The sequence below is a fragment of the Rattus norvegicus genome, chromosome 15 (genome assembly GCF_021556685.1).
Source record: "Rattus norvegicus strain SHRSP/BbbUtx chromosome 15, alternate assembly SHRSP_T2T, whole genome shotgun sequence".
Classification (NCBI taxonomy): domain Eukaryota; kingdom Metazoa; phylum Chordata; class Mammalia; order Rodentia; family Muridae; genus Rattus; species Rattus norvegicus.
In genome coordinates this window covers 16,209,858-16,237,602 of record NC_141548.1, presented here as the reverse complement: position 1 = coordinate 16,237,602, position 27,745 = coordinate 16,209,858, and the positions used below count along the sequence as shown (strand labels likewise).

At 43.1% G+C, this 27,745-nt stretch overlaps 1 protein-coding gene across 3 annotated transcripts in view; it reads left to right on the top strand.

Moving 5' to 3' along the window:
• Window positions 1-27,745, top strand: part of Ptprg (protein tyrosine phosphatase, receptor type, G) — a 683,481-nt gene that overhangs the window by 636,479 nt on the left and 19,257 nt on the right. For all 3 annotated transcript variants that reach the window (XM_087584907.1, XM_087584908.1, NM_134356.2), the window contains 10 exon segments: window positions 6,980-7,076; window positions 9,732-9,814; window positions 10,006-10,140; window positions 11,057-11,191; window positions 12,797-12,969; window positions 14,357-14,492; window positions 14,995-15,141; window positions 17,623-17,716; window positions 18,712-18,788; window positions 19,323-19,451. In XM_087584907.1, coding sequence (XP_087441033.1) covers window positions 6,980-7,076; window positions 9,732-9,814; window positions 10,006-10,140; window positions 11,057-11,191; window positions 12,797-12,969; window positions 14,357-14,492; window positions 14,995-15,141; window positions 17,623-17,716; window positions 18,712-18,788; window positions 19,323-19,451 — 1,206 coding nt within the window.

The following is a 27,745-nucleotide window of genomic DNA, read 5'->3' as shown; positions in this document are numbered from 1 at the left end:
GTAGGAAACAAGGTAGAGAAATGGCGGGTCCCTCGCTGCCAGCTCTGGGTCCCGTGCCAGTTCAGCAGTGACAGGGTGTCAATGAGGAGCTATTAAACAGACTGCCCTTTTCTTCACTGAAGCACATCCCTGGCAGCAGGGCCTGTGTGGAGCAGGGCACACTTTCATGGCAGCTCAGCTGTCTTCTAGCTGTAGGGGTGAGTGGGTTTCTCTTTCCGTTTCTACTGTGTAAGGGAAATGGTGGTAAAGGTTCTTCCTCGCCCCACCTCTTCTCGCACAATTGGATATGGGACTCAAATAAAGGAATGGAGAGTCAGCACTCGGGGACCATGAGGGACACATACAGCTCTGAGGTGCAATTATCTTGCATGAACAATGAGAAAAATGGGAGCAGAGGCCCTGTCTCTATGCAAATTTGGAATCCCCGAGGGCCATCAGAAAGGCAATTATATTGGCATCCCGGGTTAAATTAAGTTTTTCTCTGAGGTTCTTTTGTTGTTAGTTTTGTACGGTTTTTGTTTTGTTGTTTTTGGTTTGGTTTGGGTTTAGGTTTTTATTGGAAACAGTGATAGCAACGGTGGTAGAGAGAAGGGAACTTGGCTTTTGTGGAAGGAACAAATACTTGTCAAGTATTTAATGCTGCTATTGTACGCTGACCTCCAAAAGTGCCTATTCTATGACAAAGAACAGGCTTAAGTCAAGCGTTTTGTATTCATGAGGACAGCAAATGTGTGTGCTGTTAAAGTGATTTAGTTCAATTGACTGTTGGCTGGATGACTGAGCAACAACATTGCAGCGTTTAACGATGTTGATGGTATTCAGGACAAACATTTATCCTCCAGAGAACAGAATTTGATCAGGATGATCAAATGCAACTCCGGTTCCTCAATTATTTATGATTTGAGACCCTAGTGCTATTCATCACAGCTGGGTTTGACACCATTTAATTATTCAAAATAATCAACTACACCTCTGTATACTTGATCTGACTCAAAGATGGGCTTTGCTCTATCCAAATCATGCCTAAGAACAAATCCTGGGCATTTATTTGTGACCTATTTCTATCCTAGAAATATTAACACAGTGGGTTGATGGTTTAATCACCTAGCATCAGTACTGTGAGCTGGTAGTTAATGCAAGTTGGCTGGAGAAGCTAAGCAGAAGCGGCCACCATACTTGTATTAGCATCTCCTGACTCCACCAGGGGAAATTGAAAGCTGAGTTACTTCAAAGAGGAAGGATTCTTCTGGAAAAAAAATAGTAAAGCATTGACACAGAGTGGAGAATGATGAGACCCGATATACTGTGACCTTTAAATTTTACCAAAGCTTTGAAGAATCGTTAAACACAAGCACTTTCCCTTTCCATTTTAGTAACCTTGCTAAAGGGGAAAGGTAGTAACAAGCCATGTGAGAAAGTAAGGGTATTTTATAAACAGAGATAGTAGCTGACCATGTAAGGAAGGGCCAAAAAAGGGATATTGTGTAATAGGAAGAATAAATAAGTAATTAAAATGAACCCACTATCATGGTCAGAGAGTATAAGCTCATCAACGGATCTCCATCCAGTGTGAGGAACAACCAGGGCCAGGTCTTGCTTTGCACAGTGTATTACATCACTCATTTCTTTGATCTCATTTCTCAATGACCTCACTGTAAAGTTGAAAAAAAAAATCTTTACCCAGAAGAAAACCAAGATGTTGGGTGGCCAGGTTTTGAAATGGCAGCAGCAGGGGTTGAAACCATTGTTGTCAAACCCCAAGTCATTGGTAAAACCCCAGTAGCTTCCAGACTCAAGAAAGTAGGGTCCTGTAATGAGCTAGAGTCAAGAAAAATAAACAAGGTTGTCATTGACTGTCATGTATCCATGCCTTGGCAAAAAAAATAAAATAAGATGGAGATATTTGGGGGCCCTCTCCTATATGTGTTAGGCAAGGAGTACATGATCAGAAACCTTTTTAGCCCCAAATGTGGCTTACAGAAGTCCTACTCAACTCAACATTTGATAACTTCCAGTTATCATCAAATCACTGATCTTTGTGACACTATCAGCTAGTCCATGTGTGTGTGCAATGTACAAAAATGAATTAGAACAGTTCCATTTGGTGGTGCTGGGAGGAGACCACAGAAAGAGAAATGAGCAAAAGCAAACTGGAGGTCTAGCACTTCACGAGGCTTTCCAGTTGTGTAGAGAGAGGCCCTGTGAGTTTTGACTGGCTATTTCAGTGCTAGTTCTCCTTGCCTCATCTGGTGTTTGAATCTTGGGGTTAAAAAAAAAAGAATGGGCGGGTAACTGTCATATTTTAAGGATGCTGTTGCTGGGGCGTGGGGGGTGGGAACAGCCTACTTGAGAAACTTTTGAGTCTTTGTCTAGAGGTGAAACCAAAAGCCAGCGTTTCGTCCTTGCCAGATACATCGTGAACAGTCTCTGAAGCTGGGGACATTATACCTCTCAAAGATTCTGCAGCCTGTGAAAACCAGAGTGTGTCTCTTCTTAGGCTAGTGTCTCCTGATCCTGATCTCCTGGCTACCTGAACTGACTTGTTCATTAGGCTTCCTGGACAGTGGCCTTCCCAGAGTGGCTTGATTTTGTGTTTTTTGTTTTTTAAATATCAGAAGTCTCTTTCCCTGCCCCCATAATCATATTGTGGAAGGCTTCTTACAGTACAGCGCTGGCTAATACAAGGGGGTTAGAGGAATCAAAAGTTTAAAGGCTGGACATGGAGATGAGGCCAGAGGTCCATAGCCCTTGCCACAATCCTTTGGGGACGGACTTGGCTCCAATTAACTACTGAGCTAAATGGGGACCAGTTGTTCATCTTAAGTCAAGAATATAAAGCTAGTCCACCTGAGCCCATGCGCCGAGGGACTAGTGGCCCCATTGTTTTCTGTCACAAATGGAGACTTCAGTGACTGCTGCTGAGGTGGAACAGACAGGTCCCTGGAAAGCGATGTCATACTTCACAAACACTGAGGGGTGGCAGAAGCTGACCCTGGAGGAGCTTCTGAACATATGGCAGACTGTGTATTTGGTCTTGAATGTTAAAGAAACATTTGTTTGTTTGATTTGGTTTGGTTTCTCAAGACAGGGTTTTTCTGTACAGCTCTCCCTGTCCTGGAATTCACTGTGTAGATAGATCAGGCTGGCCTCAAACTCAGTAGGAAATAAAGCCTTTCTTCCCCAAATTACTTTTGGCCATGGTGTTTTACTAAGTGAAAGAAACTTTAACTAAAGACACTGACATACACAGAAGACAATTCCTCCTCTCAGCAGGCAAAAAGAATTGATACACTTAAAAAAAAGCCTTCTGAATTCGAGATTTATAGTGATTTGACATAGGGATATTAGTACAAAGAACAAAGCTTACTGGAGAGCCATGATCAGTATCTTGAAAAATGCCAACTGCCGTCCTGTGGAGAGCCAGATTCAGTGGGACTGATGGAGATCCACTTAACCTCTGCCTCCTTAGTGCTGGGATTAAAGGTGTGTGTCGTCACCACCTGGCTAAGAAATGTGTTTTAAATCCTTATCAGGAAAAGTAACTGTTTAAGTAAAGCCTTTATAAAAAGGGGTTGGGCAATTTTATCAAACGTTATGACCTTGTGCCTGAAAAGAATTTTATTTTATAGACCAGCTGTGGGATGGTAGAAAGGGGTAACTTCTGGGAGCAAAGACCAAGGGTTTGGAGAGTAGGGATGGAGAGATGAATGGTGGTAAAGGTCCTTGAGGAAACATGCCGCCTTCCTGAAGAGCACAGAGTGAAGGCTGTCTGAGGTGAGGCCATCTTTCTGAAGAGCACAGAGTGAAGGCTGTCTGAGATGAGAACTGAAGCTGATAGAAGAACCTGAAAGGGTGGCAAAGGAATCCTAAAGGTTCCTGAACTGAAAGAAAGTCAGATTTAATGGCCCAGGACAAGACGGTGAAGGCACAGCTTAGCAAACCTTGTTGAGGACCAGCTCTCTGTTGGCCTGTAACAGCTCTGGACTAGTCATGACCCCATAATGCATCACACTGTTTGTAGGTTATTCCCCTGAACACACCACATCCAGAGGATTTTCTCCCGGTTTGTTGGGTCATCTGAAAGATATGTGGGTAGTATTTGTTTGAATGATGCCACAAAAAGGCAGGATGGCAGGCCTTCGAAATGCCCCACAGATGGCCTCTCCCCACAACAACTCCAAGCAGGAGGAGATCCAGCCCGGTACATCTCCCAAGAAGAATTCTGCCAATAGCAAATGATAGTCTTTTCACGTTTGATTATTAACTTTATTTTTTCCTTTCAAGCCCACTGTTTTGTCTTGGCCCTCCTCTGTGGGTGTGAATGTGTCGATATTCAGAATATCTACTTTTAGGATTCTAGATTTGTTATATAGACCATAAAGCACAAACAAGCTTAGTCTTAAAATTCTCATCAAAGTGCTAACTAAATAGATAAGTTTCCTGTCCATACACCATCGGCCAGGGTCACTTTAAAAGATGCAGCACCTATTAAAACCACACTAACTTTGAAATGCCAGTCCTGGTAGAGAAAAGACACTCTAGGATCACATAATAGGATCAGCACCTGAATCAGCCATAAAACAAAATCAGAAGGCCTTAGCCAAACCCACGAGTTCTAATAAAAGCAGACCTAGGATTACTTAACGATTCTTTATTTTATGTCATTGACATAATTGGAAACATGCAATAGAGACAATACTTCAGACCAGGGGTTTTAGAAAACAAAACAGATTGGATTGGCTGCCTCAAATGATTGCTTTACAAGTGCAGCCCTAGTCAATTGCCGTCCATTGTAACAGAGGCCCAGCTCTGTCCATGGCTAGGGTAGTCAGATCCATAGAACAGGGGAGAGAAGAAAAAAAAATCAATAGACGATGAATCTCAAACTAAAGAACTCAAGGCTAAGATCTCTCAGTATGAAATATCTGACCATCTCAGCCTTAAAGGGTACCTGCCAAAAGCATGACTTGCACCCGGCAGCAACAGGGTGTTGACTTGTCTCTGGGGTTTGTGTCGAGAGTGAATTGATGCTCTTCATTCAGGATGCAAACCCATTTCTGAAATGTGTTGCCTTAAACTGCCCTCAAGCCTTTAAAGAAATTCCAAAAAGCAAGTCCCAGTATTCCCAAGTAGAATTAGCATTGCTGTGTCTTGGCCAATGTTGAGATAGTAGGGTCATGATCTTCTACCCATACCTTTTCTTTTCATTTTAGAGATGAGAGCCAATGGCCCTTTAGACCACGGCTTACAAAACTGAGTCATGAACTAGAAAGGAACAGAGGATGGCAGAATTTATCACACTTAGTAGGAGTAGGAAACAGATGAGAATCACCTGACACTTACTCCCGAAGAGATCGAGCATATTGATGCCTATGGGGTCTTTTCCTTGGGACAGCTGGGAGGATATACATTTATGAAAAACTGAATATATGCTTCCAGGTATTCAAGACTCAATAATACAGCTCCTTTGATAAGATCACAACCCTTTGTACCTCGTTGTTTTACCTCAGAGATGCTCTTTGTGGACAGGGGGCTCCTCCCTAGGAAATGCTTTGCCATTCTCTAAGACGTTCAGTGTTAGACCATCTTGCTGATAACATGCATAGATAGTCTGCCAGGTATAAAACATTGCCCTGGCGATCTCATGACGTTGTTCCTGGTCTTAGCAGCAGCTACATACTGCTACTGACTTCCTTATTCGTTAGCTCAGTATCTCTTTGTGTTAGAAGCATTTAGGGCACAAGAATTTGGCTTTTTAGCCACCTCATATTGGGCCAATAGATGTTTGTATCGGGGGGCTGGGATAGTGGAGTAGTCTTGCTCCTACACCACTGTTTTTCTACTGAAAGTTCAGGTGACTAAACCTAGAGTTCACAAACAGTTAATCAAGGCCAACATATCTGAGCCAGTCAAGAGAATTAGTTGGGCTAAACATGACTGTTATTTCAAACAGACTTTTTAGCTTGTGGAGTTCTGTCTGTGAAACGAGGCCAGGCAGCCTCCAAGCACATTGCAAATCCTGGTGTATTGTCCTTCTTGGAAGTTCCTATGCATCCTGTAAGACTCCAGTGAATTGCCACGTCCTATTTTAAGCCTCTCTCGGTTCTTCTATTTTTATTCCCATATTTTTTCCTCGGGCCTCTTCTCTGTTGATCACATTTGGCTAACAGTCTTTTTTCTTTCTTTCTTTCTTATAGACTATGGTTTATTTAAAAAGAGATTCTTTTGTATCTCAGACTCTAAAGGAGATAATGCTTTGTACCACCCAAATACCAGGTCAAAAGTGGATGAATGATAAAATAGTACAGGACGAAGCCAAATTCACATTATGCTCATGCCTGCTTGGTGACAGCAATGCTCAGATCTGATTGAGTAGGGGCTAGGTAGAGCCTTAGCCTCTGGCACTCTATAGCTGTGTCTGTATGTATGAGTGTAGGCATCGAGCAGGGGAGGAGTCATACCACCTAAGATGATGTCAGATAATGAGAACTGCTACATTTGGTGGCTTCACCATAATACCAGTGCAATAAAGTATACTTAGACAACCATAGACAGAATAGGCCAGTCAGTCCACATGATGCCAGTCAGTCCACATGACCTTGTGATGCAGTCGAGATACACTGGAAGCATGTGTATATGTAGTTTCCAGTATAAAAGGACATTCTGTTTTACAGGGTTGCATGATGAATCTCAAGGTCACTGTAACATAACAATATTAAATTTTGTCCTCTGTGTAACGTGCTGCACCTTTTGTGATTGGTTGTGCTCTAGGTCTGTTTATTTCAACAGATGGCTTAATCTGTGTGTTAAGATACACCATAGCTTCCCTGACTCTAAGCACTGAGCATTCTTCAGCTCCAGTCTGGTCTTAGAGAAGAACTATCATTTATGTAGCCTATTCTGATGGCACGTTTCAAGATGCACAGTGGCCGTTCCTGTTGATTTCTCGTGTGTCTAAAACCTTGTTTTTCCTCCTCAGGAAGTCCAGCGCTGTACGGCTGATATGAACATCACTGCAGAACATTCCAATCATCCAGATAACAAGCACAAAAACAGATACATCAACATTTTAGCATGTGAGTGATAACCTTTAAATTACCTTCTACCGTGAGGAAAATTAAGTCTTCATGCTGCATAAAAGCCAGACAGAACCAGAGTGCAGAGAAAGGCTGACAATTGAAAAACTAATTCAACATGAGGAATATACAATATGGCGGCATTCTACGATGGGAGGAAGGGGGAGCCGACGAACGCAGGTCCCTAACGAGTACCTGGGTGGTCAGTAGAGTGTGGTCCTTCTTTACGTGTTCACTGGTCATCTGTGCATCTCGGGGAAATGTCCGTTCTCATCTTTAACTCTTCTACATTGGCTTAGCTGAATTTTATCTCTTTACCATTGAACTTTATATACTGTGGGGTTCCCTATATTCTGCTCATTCTTTGCCATTCCTTGATGGCCCCCTCTAGAACAACCCTTCAAAAGACTGCCAACATCCTGCTTAGCCTGTGTTTTATTGTTGGTGCCGTTTTTAAGATCCTTAGAAAGGAAGGCCATAGCAAGTTTACTCTTTGTGTTTTTGTCTTTAGAGTCGTGGTTTGGGCATTCTCACTTAGGTCTTTGATCCACTTGGATTAATTTCTCTGTGTGTTCTGCGTCTGCTTACTATGGCTTAAGATTTACGGGATTCTCCCCCATTGGATTGGCTTAGCACTTTTATCGATACTCATCTTACTGTAAGGTCATGACTTACTCCTGATCCTGGAATCTCTTTCTGGTGTCTATGTGGGTTCTCTTGCCAGCACCACACCACAGTAATTATTGGCAGCTTTGTGGCAAAGTTTGGAACTGGGGAGACTAAGATTCTCCTGTTCGAGCTGTTTTAGCCTTTTGAGTTTCCGTATGAATGTTAGCACCCACTAGACTCTTACCCCATAGTGCTGAGCCAGGGTTCCGACAAGGACTGTACCAAATGCGAGATTAATTCTAGGACCACTGCCATTCTAATACCGTCTTCAGGCTGTAAAGGTGGATGCCTTCCTACTTAGATCTTGCTTCCTTCAACTGCGGTTTACACTTGCATTGCATAAGCTTTTGCATTCTTTGGGGAAATTACTTATATTTTATTGTTGGTTTTCTGAGATTTACTTAGAGACATGAGTACGGGCAATTTGCCTGCATAGATGTCTGTGCATCATGTACATGCCCACAGAGACCACAAGGAGGCATCAGATCTTGAAACTGGAGTGACAGACAGGTGTTTGACTGCCAGTGGGTACTCGGAATGGAACCCCAGTCCTCTGCGAGAGCAGAAAATGCCCCGGTCTCTGCCCTATCTCTCAGCCCACCCTCACTTCATTCTTCTTGATGATTGTTGCAGACGAAAATGTTCAGTGTAAAGACATATGGGTGATTTTTTTTATATATTGATTATAGCTCATGAAGCTCTGGCAGACCCATTCGTTCTAAATTATAATTCTCGTGAACTCCTCTGGGCTTCTGCATACTGGATCATATTGTGCATGAATAGAGATCATTTTATTTGTCCTGATTTCTAAAAGAATGACAAGTTGATTCTCAGTAAGGACTATTGGTTTCGTTTATCTGAGTGCGTAAAGAGGGGGTGAAAAGGTGCAAGAAAAGTCTTTTCTTTCCCTTCGAGGCTTTGGGTGGATCAGGGTGACCAGTATTGCTGGTTGGCCCAATCAGCAGTCATTGTCCTTTGAATGTGAGCCTTTGTCCATAGACAAACCTTCTTATCATGAGTCTGGCAAGGGCACAGGACATCTTTCTTCCCATACAGCAACCAGAAAGTACATGCAAAATGGGGCAAAAAAAAATTGATGAAACATTTGTATAAATTCATACAGGAATCATGTTGTTTATTGAGACAGGACCCCCCCCCCCGTGTAATTTTGACATGTTGCCCAGGCTGGTTTTGAACTCACAAAGATCCACCAGCTTCTGCCCCCATGAGTTCTGGGATTTAAATGTGCCACCATCATACCTAGCTGGAAGAATTTTGTCCCCTCTGCCTCACAGCGTCAGAGAGCTGGGTTCTTGTAGCCACTCCTAGTCTGTGCACATTGCCTGTCACGTTCATCTCCCCCTTTGTTTATGACTTTGTGTAGCAAAGGACACCAAAGCATTGTCACATAAAGCAGTACAATCAGATCCTAAATATGCCAGAGTCACGGTCTAGGAAAAGCTCTGCTTCTTTCCCATCCTTTGGTTCTGGGAAAGTGTCTGGAATCTATCCTTGCAGGGAAGGAAACACCCTACAGACATATGGGCATCATGGAAACTTACCTTATAAAAAACATTGTTTAAACATTTTTCAGTATATTTTGATTGTATTGTTTCCCCTCCCTCAATTCTTCTCAACATCCTTACCCATCCAACCTCATGCATTCTTACTCATGTCCATATTCTCATTCCCCACCCCCATTTATAGTATTAGGTGGGAATAAAGGAATAGAAGTTTATGAGTCTGGTTTTTTAAAAAAAATGAAATTTTAGGGGATTGCAGAATTTCTATCAGTTTTATAAGCACTAGTAAAAGCCCTGATCTGTACTCCCTAGGCCTTGTCTAGAGTAGCAACAGCCATGCAGGGTTGGGATGCCTTTGAGGCTGCCTGCTTGTCTGGGCACCAGGTCGCCTTGAGTTGAGAATGCTACCAGCCACTGCTGTTTTCAATCACACGTTTTTGTTTTTGTCTTTCCCTCCCTGTAGATGATCACAGTAGGGTGAAGTTGAGACCTTTACCGGGAAAAGACTCAAAGCACAGCGACTACATTAATGCCAACTACGTCGATGTAAGTCAGAAACCTTCTTAGACCTGTTTTGGAAAATTCAAGACTGCAGCAGAAGCGGTTGGGTGTATTTTAGCAGCACACAGAAATGTTACTGAGAACACAGCCTGTTTGGTGTGGAGGGTCCTTGAATTATTAACCAGTCTGCCGTTCTCCCACTTTGATCTCACTTTGTGCTGTGTCAATCTTTGAAGGGTTACAACAAAGCGAAAGCCTACATCGCCACCCAGGGACCTTTAAAGTCCACCTTTGAAGATTTCTGGAGGATGATTTGGGAACAAAACACAGGGATCATCATCATGATCACGAACCTTGTGGAGAAAGGACGGGTAAGAGCCTCTTGCCTCACTGTCCTTGTTTTGTGAATGAATGTGAGCTTAGTACGTGCTCCCTGTAGGAAAGGAAGCCGACCAGGTATGGAGAGACGGATGTGTTTTCTCCACGTGGGTTTGCGTTCTCTGAAAGAGCTGAGGAGTCCTGAGTGCAAAGCAAATCTGGTAAACACAGGCGAGCATTAGGGTGTGCGGGGAAGCAAGTGAATGCAGCCTCTAATATAGAGGTTTCCGGAGTCTCTCACACACGAGGTGAGAAACAGACTCAAAGGAGGAACAATGATGTGCAAGAGTAGGAGACAGACAAACGGGGAAATGTGGTATCAGGAGAAAACTGGGGGGGAAAGCAGAAGTAAACCCCACTGACCGTCGTGAGGATTATAGCAGAGTGGGCTGTATTTTTAGCTTGTGGAGATGGTCCTGATTTAGGCTGGAATAAATACCACACCTCAGGTTCACAATCTATGGAATCCCTGCTTTGCTCACAGTGACCTCAGGTGGAACACAGATTCCCAAGTAGACTTCTGCAAAACCACCCCAAATATAAAACTGTTTTATTACACATTCTGGCCAGATTTTGTGTAGAGTTCCTTCTTAGGTCACCTCCCCCTTGTGTGTGTGTGTGTGTGTGTGTGTGTGTGTGTGTGTATGTGTGTGTGTGTGTGTGTCTGTGTGCATGTGTGCATGTGTGCATGTGTGCATGTGTGTCTGTCTGTGTGTGATGATCATAAATACTTACCCATTTCCCAGGTAATGTTTGCAAACGTATCCCAAGTCATGAGTGCCTTCAGAGGCCACAGCCCTTAAGCACCTCGGCCCCACGCATCTCTTTCTTAGTTTAGTTTTGTTTTAAGGCGATAATATCTGTGTCTTAATCACGTCGTGTGAACATGCTACGTTTCGCTCCTTGCAGAGAAAGTGTGACCAGTATTGGCCAACGGAGAACACTGAGGAGTACGGAAACATTATTGTCACACTGAAGAGCACAGAAGTACACGCCTGCTACACCGTTCGTCGCTTTTCAGTCAGAAATACAAAAGTGAAAAAGGTGTGTTCGAGCGCTGGGCCGGCGAAGGCGGACTGAGCTTTTACGGCATTTTTCGAAACTCCCTTTTTGAGATAGCGTCTCATAGAGCTCAGACTGGCCTCTAACTGACTGCCTATCTAAGGTTGTTGAGTTAGTCCTCCCATCTGCACTCAGTTATAAGCGTGAACTACCATACCAGCTTCATACATTGCTAGGAAGAAAACCCAGGGCTCTGCCCACTGAACTATCCAACCCTGTACCATTTTGCCAGATACGCGCGCATCCTGTACAAGGTATCGACGAAGTGCAGAAGACCAGTTAGGTGGCCTGACTGGCTTCTTTCCTCTCCAGGAACCTGGCTTCATAGTGATATCCGTTTGTGAATTTTGCTTTTTTGATAGCTTCAAGGCTATTTCCCAGAGTATCCCAAGGATTTCTGGCCCCACAAGATAATTATTTAAAACTTATTTTCAGTAAGAATGGGAAGTGGCTGCTACATTAATTGAACCCTCTTTCAGAACTGAACAGTGACAAGTTGACCATAGTGTTTGAGTTCATGTTTTGTCATGTGACTTAACCATAGCATTGCATTTTATAAACTAATAGTACCCTGAGATTCATGATGTAGAAAAGCTGCTTTCAAGTTACCTCAGTTTTTATACCCCCGTCTGCCCACACCCCAATTCCCTGTCACAACAAGAGTCACCACAGCAGTATTTTGGGATCTGAAATAGCTCAGTGAGAAAGTACACTCGTGACAGCCTTGAGTGTGGCAGTTGTCTGCAGCAAGGCCAATTGGTCTTTACGTAGCCAAACAGTAGCCTCCTTGCCATAGAAAACCCCACACTTAGCTCTGAGGCTACCCTGTACCCTCAGGTTAACGGCCCTTCCTCCATACAGTTATGATTAGTGTTAGCCGCACTGTTCTAAATCAGCAGCACCAAGTATTCTGTACTGTTCAGCTGCGGGATGGGTCTAGTCAATCAGTAACATTCTAAAACCTTCAGAGCTCATAGGAGCTCTTCAAGTACTCAAACGAGTCTGGCTGCCCTTCTTTGATAATAGCTTGAGAGAAAGAACATAGTACGTGGTCTGCGTGACCAATGTATAGTCAGTGAAACTGTAAAAAGTTGGCTCCTGAATGGAAAGCGGAAGGCAGTCTGTAAACAGTGGTGTGTGAGAAAGACAGAGAGCAAGGTGTGACCCTGACTCTAGACCTTACTTCACAGCGCACCCCCTTCCCGTGGAAGGCATGGTAAGGAGAACCCTTCTAGAGGAGGTCCAGGGGAGTGGTGGTGAAGACCAAAGAATGGCGGACTAAAGTAAAGAGCTCAGGAGGGTAGCAAGTCAGAAAGGGAGACCATGAAGGAGATTTCAAAGGTGCTTTAGTTGTTCTAAGTCTAAAACCCCAGTAGAGGTGTTGAATGTTCATTTTTGGAATGATTTTATTCTTCTTGTTTGAGAGATGTGGATGTTACCATGTTACTGTGATCACAAACAGGAAATAATTTAGCCCCAAAACAGTAGTTTAAAGAATGAGATCTGAGGCTGTTTCCTGATCTTTTGTACAAGTAACCATTTCCCTGAACCGAGGGGTTCAAGGTGCCTTTTTACACATTTCTACAGGGCCAGAAGGGAAACCCCAAGGGTCGTCAGAATGAGAGGACAGTGATCCAGTATCACTACACACAGTGGCCTGACATGGGAGTTCCTGAGTATGCCCTGCCAGTCCTGACCTTTGTGAGAAGGTCATCGGCAGCCCGGATGCCAGACATGGGCCCCGTGTTGGTGCACTGCAGGTAGGGTGAGCATGTGGAGGGAAACGACTGGGGAATTTGAGCCTTGTGACCTTGGCCTGTGCTCAAAGCACAAATAGAGTTCCCGTGATTCTCTCTGAGAACCGGGTAAGCTTGGCGCAATTATGAATAACTTCACTTCTGTTGCACGGAAACTTCATCTGGATAAAAAGGGAGAAAGAAATCTGTAGACTTGGGGGAAAATCTGTTTGACTGACTATCTAGTTTTTGATGAAACGGTTTTAGTAAGGTCCCTACTACTATACGGGAATTGTGGGCTCAGCCTAATATAATTTGAACACAGACAAGAGTTCCATGACAGAGATTCTAATCTCTCTCTAAATGGGCTTTCTGAGGGATCCCTCTAAATAATAATCACCACCATGGAATGTATAAAATGGCTCTTTTCATTTCTAATTTATATGTGCTACATAGACTACCTCTTAGAGAAACTCTTGAAAACAGTTCTTACTGCCTCTGAACTAACCGAAGCAACTTTAGTTGGCTGCTTAAATGCCTTTGTTATGTTTTGCTTATGATTGTCCCTGCTTTAGCGTCCAAGTTATTTACTCTGTAGCTAATGTTGCACAGCTGCTCAGCATGTTCTAAGCACGTCTGTGAGCGTGCCCTCGTGTTTTCACACAATAAGACGTTTGCAGGGGTTGAGATCCGACCTATGTTTAAAGCCTTATGAAAACCCTACCTTTTTGCTAATCTGTTCTGTAACCAGCAGTGGAAATCCATCTGTCAAACAGCCTGGGTTTCGTGCTGGATGAGGAACTTCCTCAAAGCATTCTGCAAAAATAAACCTACCATGAGACACTAGACAGTTCAGGTCTTGGATATCTCTTAAAACAGGGATTAAGAAAATAACTACAGAAAGTCCTGGACATCCTGGACATCCCAGTCTCCTCTTATACTAAAGGAAAATGCCCCTTCAAGTAGAATTTCTCTACTACTGGAGAGCATTAGTTGGTTTCTGGGTTACGTGGGCCAGAGGCAGGCTGTGAGAGTTATACCAAAAGGGATTTAATAATCAAGCCAGAGAGCCATTGGCAAGAGAGAGCACCCTGCCCAGGCCTCAGCTGCCTGCTTCTGCCATGAAGACAGTTACTATATGACACCTCCAGCCTCACGCCTTGGCTTGAGCTGCAGGAAAGCCAAGAAGGCAGCTGTGGCAGATTCGTCATCCTACAGTAAAAAAGCATTCTGTGTTCTTCCTCAAGTCTAGATGGTGGGACGTGTTCAGGTTATATCTATGAAGAGCCTATGTCATTTCTAGTAGGCTGTTGGGGAATGGGCTGTTTCTTAGTTCGTGGGCATTCACATTGTATTTTGTTAGGGATACCACTGGTTAATAGTCCAAGCTGAACACTTCCATGTCTTACAGCGCTGGTGTGGGCAGGACAGGCACCTACATTGTCATAGACAGCATGTTGCAACAGATCAAAGACAAAAGCACAGTTAACGTTCTGGGGTTCCTGAAGCATATCAGGACACAGCGGAACTACCTCGTCCAGACTGAGGTAAGAGGTAGCCACAAGGATGTCTTAGAAAGATTAAAGCAAATCGAGGGGACAGACTCATTCCCTGAGACGTTGAAGGAATATATGGGTTTGTACTCGAGATGTCGTGCTCTAGGTCCCAGGGTGTTCAGCATGCTGTCTTTCCCACATGTTTAAATAGGTGGAAAAGGTTGGTTCTTACGCTCTTTATTGAGCATGTGTTTGTAGCTGTGTGCTATTACTGAACCACCTGGTCTAGATGTGGTAGGAAAATACAGAGCTAAACTTAGCATAGGTCTCTACTCCAAAGTAAGTTAAGCCAGTGAATACTGGGGTCACCGGCTAGCTACAAATGCTTAGGGAATTCACTGTCAGTCCCTCTTCAGAGCAGTGTTAATCCAAAGTCAACTTTATGAATGGGAGGGTGTCCCCTGGCAGATCCTCCCACTGTCCACCACAGTTTATGAATGGGAGGGTGTCCCCTGGCAGATCCGCTCACTTTCCACCAATGTGTACCCTTCAGGAGCAGTACATTTTCATCCACGATGCCTTGTTGGAAGCCATTCTCGGGAAGGAAACTGAAGTATCCTCAAGTCAGCTGCATAGCTATGTCAACAGCATCCTCATACCAGGAGTGGGAGGAAAGACACGGCTGGAAAAGCAGTTCAAGGTAGTGCCATGAATGGTGTGTCTTTAGTGAAAACAAGGAGTTAGAAAGTGCCCTGAATTTGGGTCATTATTCATGGAGATGCTGAAATGGGGTATTGTTTTTTACTCCTTAATTGTGATGTGAAGGCAAGGTCTGGCCATGTGTGCATGCAGAATACATGCTATATTTAAGTAGGTGTGGCAATGCAGAAGGAGGTTTTCACCACATGTATATGCTCATATTACAAGTAGATGTGGCACGGATCTTTATTTTCCTCTGAGAGCTGCTGATGGCTTTATCTCAATGTGTCCTCTAGCCACAAGACATAAGACTTTCAGTCAGTCATCTGGCCCCCAGAATAATGATTTCGGGTTTTTTTCCCCCCTCAGAAGCATTCAATAATACTTTTATTGAGGATTATTTGATCCAGGAGTGGTAGCACATGCCTGCAATCCCAGCGTTCAGGCCTAGGTAGAAGGCTTACAAGTTCAAGATCAGCCCGTTAATAGTGTAAAAACTTATCAGGAAGAGAAAGGGAAGAGAGGCGTGACCATCTGTGTCCATATTGTGGTGAAAACATACATCTTTATAAAAACCAGAAAGCAATTGGGAAAGTAAAAAGGTGCTACTATAGAATGGAGACTAGCTTTAGTTATTTTAATGGAGCAGAAAGCCCAGTGGTAGTGAAGGTTTGTGTAGTTGAAGGTAGACTACTGAAGTCATAGACTGGAGCTTTCAAACACCGTCATCCCAGTGACTTTCCTTTTTCTTAGCCTCTCCCTGCCTGGTTGAAGTTTTAGAGCTGTGTTCTGTATGTAATCTCCTTATTCCATATCAGAATGGAAAGGATGTCTTTTAATGAAAGTTTTCATGGAAAAACTTCTCCTAGACTCATGAGACATTGAAACAAATGATACCAAATGGTAGGAAATGAAAAACAAGTTCATTTGACTGAGTTTGATCCTAGCGGCAATTCCAAATTCTTAATTCTCCTCTTAACAGACTCACTACTGTAAAACTACTTGAGGTAATTAATAGATGGCACCATATTATTTTGATTGTGAAAAATGGGTCATCACAAAGTATTAGGTACCAAAATTTCTGTATGTTTTACATTCCCACTATATTTGAAGATTTCAGAGCCTGAGGAAGGTTTGAATGTGAAAACGAAAAGTGAACAGACTCATCTCATTTTGTCTATCTTGACACAAAAACTGTTTACATAGAGTCAAAAAAATAGGATCATAGAATAATTAGACCATCCTTACATTAAGAGCATCCTTATGGTAAGTATCTGAAATCCAAAATGCTTCAGATTCCAAACCCTTCTGCTGGCCAACATGATATCTCATACAGGACATTTCCTACTACAAAATTGTGTGTATCTGTTTCACGCACAAAGAAAAGTGAAATTACCATCATGCTATGTGTATGAATGATAAATAAATTTCGTGTCTAGACGATTCCAGTTCCTAAGATATCTTATTATATGTAACAATAGATACATAGATGATGGACAGACAGACAGGGTACTCCCAAGTATTAACTCTCAATCTGTGCTTTATAGAATTCACCAAACAAACTGGTCTTTTCAAATATTGGGAAAACAGCAGACGATTGGGTCTTTTAAAGCACTAACCATTTGCAGAAACTCAATAGTGAAAATAAGCTTTGAGGCCCAGGACAGTGGTAGCAATGCAGTTGGAGAGAGCGTTCTCATGTATTTCTGTCAGACAGAAACCCTGCTCTCCTTTCAGCTGATCTCACCATGCCATGCACACATGACATGCGCACACATGCGCAGACATTTTCTTCAGTGATGTAGTCATTGGTACATTGACTACCATATGGCCCACACCCTAGGAAATAACCTCCCACTCATGCTATTCAAGGAACTTTAATTAAACTGAGCAGATCTCTCTCTCCCTCTCTGTCTCTCTCTCTGTCTCTGTCTCTCTGTCTCTGTCTCTGTCTCTCTCTCTCTCTCTCTCTCTCTCTCTCACACACACACACACACACACACACACACACAGGGAATTTTTTTGTGAGGAAGGACTCTAAAAGGGTCATGAGGATGAAAATGACCAAAATATATTTCTAGACATGTATGAAACTGTCGAAGAGTTGTAAACGAAACGGAACTAAGAAAGTGTCTCAGCCTCGTTACATAAGCAAGAGCAGTCACAGGGCCATCCACAGAAATATGCAGAGAATCAATCGAGAGGTATGCTCAGATCTTAATTAGATTAAGTAAATTGCCGTGTAGAACTGAATTGTATAGGCTACTGAGGAATCAACAAATTCCCAACAGCAGTGGCTCCATAACCAGAAAAATCCAGCAGACACAAGCCAGGCGACTCAGCAGAGGCCTATGAGTGAAGCACGAACGTTCTTTGGGGTACAAAAATCTCTATCGTTTTAGTCTGGGGGGGGGTTTCAGATTCTTGCAAGTAGTAGTGAGCGTGCCTTTGGATGGTGACAAAAAGCGGTGCTCTTTTTCAGCTGATCACACAGTGTAACGCCAAGTATGTGGAATGCTTCAGCGCCCAGAAGGAGTGCAACAAAGAGAAGAACAGGAACTCTTCTGTCGTGCCAGGTGAGGCATCAGCCTAGCCACTCGGTGTACGAGGAGTTCTAAAGTTCACTGTGCGTACTGTGTAAGGACACAACCCTTACCTGAGGAGATGTTATACAATCCGTTCAACCTAGGCAGTTTAAGGCAAATAGATGTGGTGGATTTGGACCCCAGCAAGTCATGTGGCCCTATCCGACTTGAAATCTGGTTTTGATTTGCCTCAAAATGTCACAGTATTTCAACTTGAAAAATGGACCTAAGGAGATGGCTCGGGAGTTAAGAGCATTAGCTGCTCTTACAGAGGTCCCAAGTTCGAGTCCCAGCTCACTACTGTCTGTATCTCCAGTTCCAGAGGACTCGACACAGACATACATGTAGGCCAAGCACCAAATGTATATTAAATAAATAAATAATGTGGAAAATGGTGATACTGCTACTATCCCTGTGGCACTAGGACTTAGATTAACCCGGACTAATGAGGTTTAATTGGAACTGCGTCATTGAATCATTCTGGATCTGGGCCCTCTTGACTTGTGATGACCTTTGGATGCATAACTCAGGACTTAGCAGAGAATACTTTGTGTGCCCTATAAATACAGGCATTTATTGATCCCAGGAATGCTCTGCCTCTCTTGAAAAGGGTCAGTGCTCTCTAAGGCCTTCATGGAGAGAAGGGCACCTAGGGGTTGAAACAGCAGAACGAAGTGCAGTGTACCATGAAACTAGAGAAAAACAAACCAGGGTCAGGTTCTCGGAAACACCTTTCCGTGTTTTACTCTAATAAGCTGTGAAATCTTTTCCCGCAGTTCAATTTTTCTCCTACACTGTCTTGACTACCCAGGGAAACTTTCATTCAATACCCTCCTTGCCGGATAACACTTTAGCTTGTTTAAATACGTAAGTCTTAGAAAGGAGCCAGGCAGTCGCGCCATTCACCTGGTAGAGCCCAGGAAGAATTGCCAGTGCCTGGGAACAATAAGGCAAACGTGCTGTTATTGTTTCTTTCCATATGATAGCTGAGCGCGCTCGAGTGGGACTCGCACCGTTGCCCGGGATGAAAGGAACAGATTACATTAATGCTTCTTACATCATGGTGAGAGTCGACTGTTAACACCTCTCAGTTTAATTGGCTGGATTTATGATTAAGGAGCGCATGCCACCCCTGTGACTGATTCCATTTTTGAAGTAATTTCTCAACATGTAACATCAAAAGTATAGAAATTTCTGCATCTTGAAACTTTTGACAAAAGGTGCCTGAGGGTGGGAATGCAAAAAAAAAAAATTAAGCCAAATGCTTCTTAAGGAATTAATTTTATTGTTAATTTCACCCATCTAGCTTTTAAATAAATGTTGAGATTGCTCTTAAGTAAAAAAACAGCAGGGGTAACTTGAAGTGAATTGCATGTGGAGAGAAAATTGTCTGCATAGTGTTCACAGAAGTACAACTTAAAATTAGCAATGGAACTGAATGCCTTCCTCAATTTCTTTCTTTTTTTTTTTTTTTTTTTTTTTTTTTTGGTTTTTAGGGTAGCCAAAATAATGCTGCCTTGTTTCACGAAACGTATTTACTTCCACAAACTTATAATGACACACGCAGTCACTAATTCTTCCTCTCTCTTAACGGTAGGGCTATTACAGAAGCAATGAGTTCATTATTACCCAGCATCCTCTGCCACACACTACGAAAGACTTCTGGAGAATGATTTGGGATCATAATGCGCAGATCATTGTCATGCTGCCAGACAACCAGAGCCTGGTAAGGGAAGCACACGTGCCGTATATTAACGAGCCCATGAGGGCTATACACGCAATTTACCGTGGCGCCTTGCCGTGGGCTGTCGTGTCTGTGTGTGCGGCGAAGGGCGTTTTCATAAGCGCCGTCCTCCTCGTTTCCACACTCGATTCTCCAACGCTGCTTATACTGTTCTTCCACCACGTGTGCTGGGTCAAGGCTTTGAAAAGTGACTTTTTGGGGCTGGAGAGATGGCTCAGTGCTGAGGAGCACCAACTGCCCTTCCAGAGGTCCTGAGTTCAATTCCCAGCAACCACATGGTGGCTCACAACCATCTGTAATGGGATCTGATTCTCTCTTCTGGTGTGTCTAAAGACAGCTACAGTGTTCTCATATACAATAAATAAATAAATAATTTTTTTAAATGTTGAAACAAAAAGAAAACTGACCTTTTAGTAAACTCCTGGTATGACCAGAATGACTTCACGGTCACTGCGTGCCCCTTTGGGAAACAGGTAGCTTATTCCATTTATGGTGTATGTGAACTGTATTTACCGTCTATGACCTAACTTATTTAATGGCTGGAGAAACTGAAGGAGTGGCCTTGTTCAAGAGCGTGCGGCCGTAATTGACACTGGATTTGAGTCTATGTCATCTGTCTGTCTGAAGTCCAAACTTTTAATAATTTTTCCTGTGTGTCCCATCCCACCACATCATAGGAATAGGTACTGATAATGTTTTCCCATTCCATAGATTCCACAGCAGAGAGAAGCTAGGAGAAGCCATTTAGGTCCATCCTACAGAGGGGAATCTAAGCCTCTAGTTCTTTCCCCCCACCCGCTTCGTGCTTCTCTGTTAAAGATTCTGTGTAGGAGATGGGTCAACCATTTAAAAGGCAGGATTACATGTTTCCGCTAAGATAGCCTGCACATGTACGTTTCAGAAGTAGCTGGGTGTTAAAAAGTTATTCTGTGGGTCTGGTGCCTGCTGTAAGACAAAAAACAATGGGGAACAGCATCTGACTGTCAGATTAATGAGTTTTTTCATTAAGAGAGGACAGCCTGTGGTTGAACCCCCTAGTCTGGATGACAGTATGCAACTGTGTGCCCAGTCAGAGGAAGCTTCGCTCTGTTGAAGTTTGCTCCTCCTTCAGAATCCCAAGGCTGCTTCAGTGCAATGGAATGGCAGGAAGGTTGAGACGCTTACACTGAAAGCAGGAGTATTCATTTTCAAATTAGCAACAGGGGCCATTCTGATCTGCATGTGGAAGGTGTTGAGGGCCGCAGCAGTTTTTTTTGGTGGGATGACCTGGTATTTTGTTACTGTCAGTTAACGGAGGCTGTTCACCACCAAAATTCTTCCCAGGATTCCTTTGTATAGGAAAGCTAGGGAGCGATTAGAACCCAATAGGGAGATACGTGTTCTCCACATAGACTACGGTGACTGGTGTGCAACACGGCATCTCCAGGTCTCTCTGAAGCCAGGCTAGAAGACTGCCTAAAGCAGGTATCCTGTTGTCGTGTTTCCACTACTGCTGTAACTGTACAACAGTCTCTTAAAAGTCTCTAATTCTAAAAACAATATTACCAACACCTTTATATTTAGATAATCTTATATCTAGATGATCTCTAGAACTTGGGAGGTGAAAACAAGAGGATCAAGAATCTGAGGTTATCATTAGCTATAAAGGAAATCAAAGTCCACCGTGTTTTATCAAGGCACAATCTGAAAAAGTATATAGTATTAATAAATGTGTCAGTGAGGAGGAAAGATGGACAGTTTAAAATCCTACAGGTCTTTATCTGTTGGGAAAACCTGCAGAGGGGCTCTCTGTAAGAGTCGGCCCCTACTCCTGGAAGCTGGGGTAGTTACAGGGCCCAAGGGAGGGGTGGGGCAAGGTGGTAAAGTTTCCTCTGAGGGTGCAGCGTTGGCCATTGATAGGGTTAGCCAGGGTGTTGTCAGTTAAAGAATGTCAGATGTCAATAGAGATAGCTTATGGTGGCCATTCCTGGGGAACTTGGAGCACAATGGTCAAGAATCTAGAAGAGTAAGTTATTTTACTTCTGGGAACCAAATTACCACTGTTAAGGGATTTGTCAAAATGGCATGGCCCTACCTAACATATACAGTGTATATACAAGTGCATGCACACGCATGCACACACATGAACATCGACTGGATTAAGAAGTTGTACCTGAAGCTGGGACTGCAGTTCCCTTGATAGTGTTTGCCTAGCATGGACGAAACCCTGGGTTTAATCCCCAATACCACATAAAACTGGTTGTGACACACGCCTTTAATCTCGGCACTTGGAGAAGGAGAGGCAGGAGAATCAGGAGTTCAAGGTCATCCTTAGCTTCGTGCAAGTTCAAATCCACCCTGGGCTACATGAGCTTCTGCCTGCAAAAGGAAAGGAAAGGAATGAGGGAGGGAGGGAGGGAGGGAGAGAGAGAGGGAGGGAGGGAGGAAGGAAGGAAGGAAGGAAAACAAATTATTTTAATGTTTCAAGATGAGTAATTACTCCCAAATTCAATGTATGTAGATTTTTTTCCTGCCTTTGATTTCTTTAAACTAACTACATCATAAACTATCCTTAAGCATGTCTTTTGAGAATATAGACATATATTGTTCTCATTTTTAAAATATGGAAATAGAGGCTCGGTGATGTGAAGCGTAGGAGAGACGGAATACTAGATAAATTAATGTCTGCGTCGTTCCGAGGTCCTGCCTGTCTTACTATATATCCTGAGTCTGTTTGCAGGGTCATACTTCCGTTTCCTTGAACAAAGCATACCAACTCACGGCAGTTCCAGGCTTCTTTTGTATAGACTAAACCCAATTGCTAATCTGCTTCCCCTTCTGCTGAGCTTTAAAAATAAAAACGTACTTGGCAATAATCTGTATTGAAACTTGAAAGGGTGATAAGTCTCACTGGATGGCTGGCTCATTTCTAATGCAAGAGTGCAAGATTAAACAACGCCTTCTTTGTTGTGAGCATTACTCCTGACTTCCACAATTGTAAATAGTCATTCTCGGTAAAACGTTCATAAAAATCTACGTGCCTCAGGCGAATGGGAGTTTCTCCTTTGAGCCCATTAGAAAAAAGGGGGAGGGGCACGTACACCATCATAATCCTATTTCTTAATAGTCTTCAAGCATTAACTTTTTCGTCGGAAGCCACAATTTTCAGGGATAGAGTTCAAGTGCCATGCCTGGATTTCTAGTTTCAAACTTTAAACAGACGAACACGTAAAGCTTGCCTGCTTCAAAGCTGAATGGTTTCTGTGTTACCCCTTGAAAATCTGCTGCCAACGGGGTAACTTACCTGCTATAAAAATGCCTGTGTGGTAGCTGGCCTGCTTACTTATACGCAGCTTCCCCCCTGAGAGGTGTAGTCCTTTCCTCCTCAGTCGTAGTAGGACTTAGATGCTACTTCACTGGCATCTCTGAGTGAGCCCTCACTTGTCAGGACAGATGGTACGAATCCCGTATCTATCCACTATCATCCAAAATTTATAAAGGACTCTTAAAAAAGGGGGCAAAAATATGTCTCCAAGAGTGACAGAGATGATTAGCCGGTGTGTGAAAAGGTACTCAGAGTGACTGTCCTTTCTCCTATAAAATAGTACCACCTACCAATTAGGGTGGCTATTATTTAAAAAAAAAACAATCAACAAATGACAACGTTGGTGAGAAAGAATAAAAACTGGCTGGCGTGCTGTAACATGGCCGTAACCCCCTATGTAGCATTTAAGGGCTACATAGCGGAAGGAAACAGACCGGATAAACAGTTCTCTGCACCCAAATCCCGTGGGAGGGAGAGCTAAACCTTCAGAGAGGCAGACAAGCCTGGGAAACCAGAAGAGACTGCTCTCTGTACATACATCTCGGATGCCAGAGGAAAACACCAAAGGCCATCTGGAACCCTAGTGCACTGAAGCTCCCGGAAGGGGCGGCACAGGTCTTCCTGGTTGCTGCCGCTGCAGAGAGCCTGTGGGCAGCACCCCGCAAGCGAACTTGAGCCTCGGGACCACAGGTAAGACCAACTTGTCTGCTGCAAGAAAGCTGCCTGGTGAAATCGGGACACACAGAGGAAGAATTCCTCAAGAACCGGGCACGTCCTGTGTTTATTGGAAGTCCCACACCCGTGGATCCCGGCCCGCAGCAGCTCTCTGCTCCCAGACCCCTTGGGAAAGAGACCTCACCGCCTGGTCAGGTGGGCACTCCTGAGGCTGCAGAGCGGAGGAGACCACCAACACTGCCCACCCCTGCCCACATCCCTGGCCCAAGAGGAAACTGTATAAGGCCTCTGGGCTCCCGTGGGGGAGGGCCCAGGAGCGGCAAGACCCCTGCCTGAGACACCGCCGGAACCTGAAGGAAACAGACCGGATAAACAGTTCTCTGCACCCAAATCCCGTGGGAGGGAGAGCTAAACCCTCAGAGAGGCAGACAAGCCTGGGAAACCAGAAGAGACTGCTCTCTGCACACACATCTCGGACGCCAGAGGAAAACACCAAAGGCCATCTGGAACCCTGGTGCACTGAAGCTCCCGGAAGGGGCAGCGCATATCTTCCTGGTTGCTGCCGCTGCAGAGAGCCCGTGGGCAGCACTCCACGAGCGAACTTGAGCTTCGGGACCACAGGTAAGACCAACTTTTCTGCTGCAAGAAAGCTGCCTGGTGAACTCAAGACACAGGCCCACAGGAACAGCTGAAGACCTGTAGAGAGGAAAAACTACACGCCCGAAAGCAGAACACTCTGTCCCCATAACTGACTGAAAGAGAGGAATACAGGTCTACAGCACTCCTGACACACAGGCTTATAGGACAGTCTAGCCACTGTCAGAAATAGCAGAACAAAGTAACACTAGAGATAATCTGATGGTGAGAGGCAAGCACAGGAACCCAAGCAACAGAAACCAAGACTACATGGCATCACCGGAGCCCAATTCTCCCACCAAAACAAACATGGAATATCCAAACACACCAGAAAAGCAAGATCTAGTTTCAAAATCATATTTGATCATGATGCTGGAGGACTTCAAGAAAGACGTGAAGAACTCCCTTAGGGAAACACAGGAAAACATTAATAAACAAGTAGAAGCCCACAGAGAGGAATCGCAAAAATCGCTGAAAGAATCGCAAAAATCCCTGAAAGAATTCCAGGAAAACACAATCAAACAGTTGAAGGAATTAAAAATGGAAATGGAAGCAATCAAGAAAGAACACATGGAAACAACCCTGGATATAGAAAACCAAAAGAAGAGACAAGGAGCTGTAGATACAAGCTTCACCAACAGAATACAAGAGATGGAAGAGAGAATCTCAGGAGCAGAAGATTCCATAGAAATCATTGACTCAACTGTCAAAGATAATGTAAAGTGGAAACAGCTACTGGTCCAAAACATACAGGAAATCCAGGACTCAATGAGAAGATCAAACCTAAGGATAATAGGTATAGAAGAGAGTGAAGACTCCCAGCTCAAAGGACCAGTAAATATCTTCAACAAAATCATACAAGAAAACTTCCCTAACCTAAAAAAAGAGATACCCATAGGCATACAAGAAGCCTACAGAACTCCAAATAGATTGGACCAGAAAAGAAACACCTCCCATCACATAATAGTCAAAACACCAAACGCACAAAATAAAGAAAGAATATTAAAAGCAGTAAGGGAAAAAGGTCAAGTAACATATAAAGGCAGACCTATCAGAATCACACCAGACTTCTCGCCAGAAACTATGAAGGCCAGAAGATCCTGGACTGATGTCATGCAGACCCTAAGAGAACACAAATGCCAGCCCAGGTTACTGTATCCTGCAAAACTCTCAATTAACATAGATGGAGAAACTAAGATATTCCATGACAAAACCAAATTTACACAATATCTTTCTACAAATCCAGCACTACAATGGATAATAAATGGTAAAGCCCAACATAAGGAGGCAAGCTATACCCTAGAAGAAGCAAGAAACTAATCATCTTGGCAACAAAACAAAGAGAATGAAAGCACACAAACATAACCTCACATCCAAATATGAATATGACGGGAAGCAATAATCACTATTCCTTAGTATCTCTCAACATCAATGGCCTCAACTCCCCAATAAAAAGACATAGATTAACAAACTGGATACGCAATGAGGACCCTGCATACTGCTGCCTACAGGAAACACACCTCAGAGACAAAGACAGACATTACCTCAGAGAGAAAGGCTGGAAAACAATTTTCCAAGCAAATGGTCAGAAGAAGCAAGCTGGAGTAGCCATTCTAATATCAAATAAAATCAATTTTCAACTAAAAGTCATCAAAAAAGATAAGGAAGGACACTTCATATTCATCAAAGGAAAAATCCACCAAGATGAACTCTCAATCCTAAATATCTATGCCCCAAATACAAGGGCACCTACATACGTAAAAGAAACCTTAATAAAGCTCAAAACACACATTGCACCTCACACAATAATAGTGGGAGATTTCAACACCCCACTCTCATCAATGGACAGATCATAGAAACAGAAATTAAACAGAGATGTAGACAGACTAAGAGAAGTCATGAGCCAAATGGACTTAACGGATATTTATAGAACATTCTATCCTAAAGCAAAAGGATATACCTTCTTCTCAGCTCCTCATGGTACTTTCTCCAAAATTGGCCATATAATTGGTCAAAAAACGGGCCTCAACAGGTACAGAAAGATAGAAATAATCCCATACGTGCTATCGGACCATCACGGCCTAAAACTGGTCTTCAATAACAATCAAAGAAGAATGCCCACATATACTTGGAAATTGAACAATGCTCTACTCAATGATAACCTGGTCAAGGAAGAAATAAAGAAAGAAATTAAAAACTTTTTAGAATTTAATGAAAATGAAGGTACAACATACCCAAACTTATGGGACACAATGAAAGCTGTGCTAAGAGGAAAACTCATAGCGCTGAGTGCCTGCAGAAAGAAACAGGAAAGAGCATATGTCAGCAGCTTGACAGCACACCTAAAAGCTCTAGAACAAAAAGAAGCAAATACACCCAGGAGGAGTAGAAGGATGGAAATAATCAAACTCAGAGCAGAAATCAACCAAGTAGAAACAAAAAGGACCATAGAAAGAATCAACAGAACCAAAAGTTGGTTCTTTGAGAAAATCAACAAGATAGATAAACCCTTAGCCAGACTAACGAGAGGACACAGAGAGTGCGTCCAAATTAACAAAATCAGAAATGAAAAGGGAGACATAACTACAGATTCAGAGGAAATTCAAAAAATCATCAGATCTTACTATAAAAACCTATATTCAACAAAATTTGAAAATCTTCAGGAAATGGACAATTTCCTAGACAGATACCAGGTACCGAAGTTAAATCAGGAACAGATAAACTAGTTAAACAACCCCATAACTCCTAAGGAAATAGAAGCAGTCATTAAAGGTCTCCCAACCAAAAAGAGCCCAGGTCCAGACGGGTTTAGTGCAGAATTCTATCAAACCTTCATAGAAGACCTCATACCAATATTATCCAAACTATTCCACAAAATTGAAACAGATGGATCACTACCGAATACCTTCTACGAAGCCACAATTACTCTTATACCTAAACCACACAAAGACACAACAAAGAAAGAGAACTTCAGACCAATTTCCCTTATGAATATAGACGCAAAAATACTCAACAAAATTCTGGCAAACCGAATCCAAGAGCACATCAAAACAATCATCCACCATGACCAAGTAGGCTTCATCCCAGGCATGCAGGGATGGTTTAATATACGGAAAACCATCAACGTGATCCATTATATAAACAAACTGAAAGAACATAACCACATGATCATTTCATTAGACGCTGAGAAAGCATTTGACAAAATTCAACACCCCTTCATGATAAAAGTCCTGGAAAGAATAGGAATTCAAGGCCCATACCTAAACATAGTAAAAGCCATATACAGCAAACCAGTTGCTAACATTAAACTAAATGGAGAGAAACTTGAAGCAATCCCACTAAAATCAGGGACTAGACAAGGCTGCCCACTCTCTCCCTACTTATTCAATATAGTTCTTGAAGTTCTAGCCAGAGCAATCAGACAACAAAAGGAGGTCAAGGGGATACAGATCGGAAAAGAAGAAGTCAAAATGTCACTATTTGCAGATGATATGATAGTATATTTAAGTGATCCCAAAAGTTCCACCAGAGAACTACTAAAGCTGATAAACAACTTCAGCAAAGTGGCTGGGTATAAAATTAACTCAAATAAATCAGTTGCCTTCCTCTATACAAAAGAGAAACAAGCCGAGAAAGAAATTAGGGAAACGACACCCTTCAT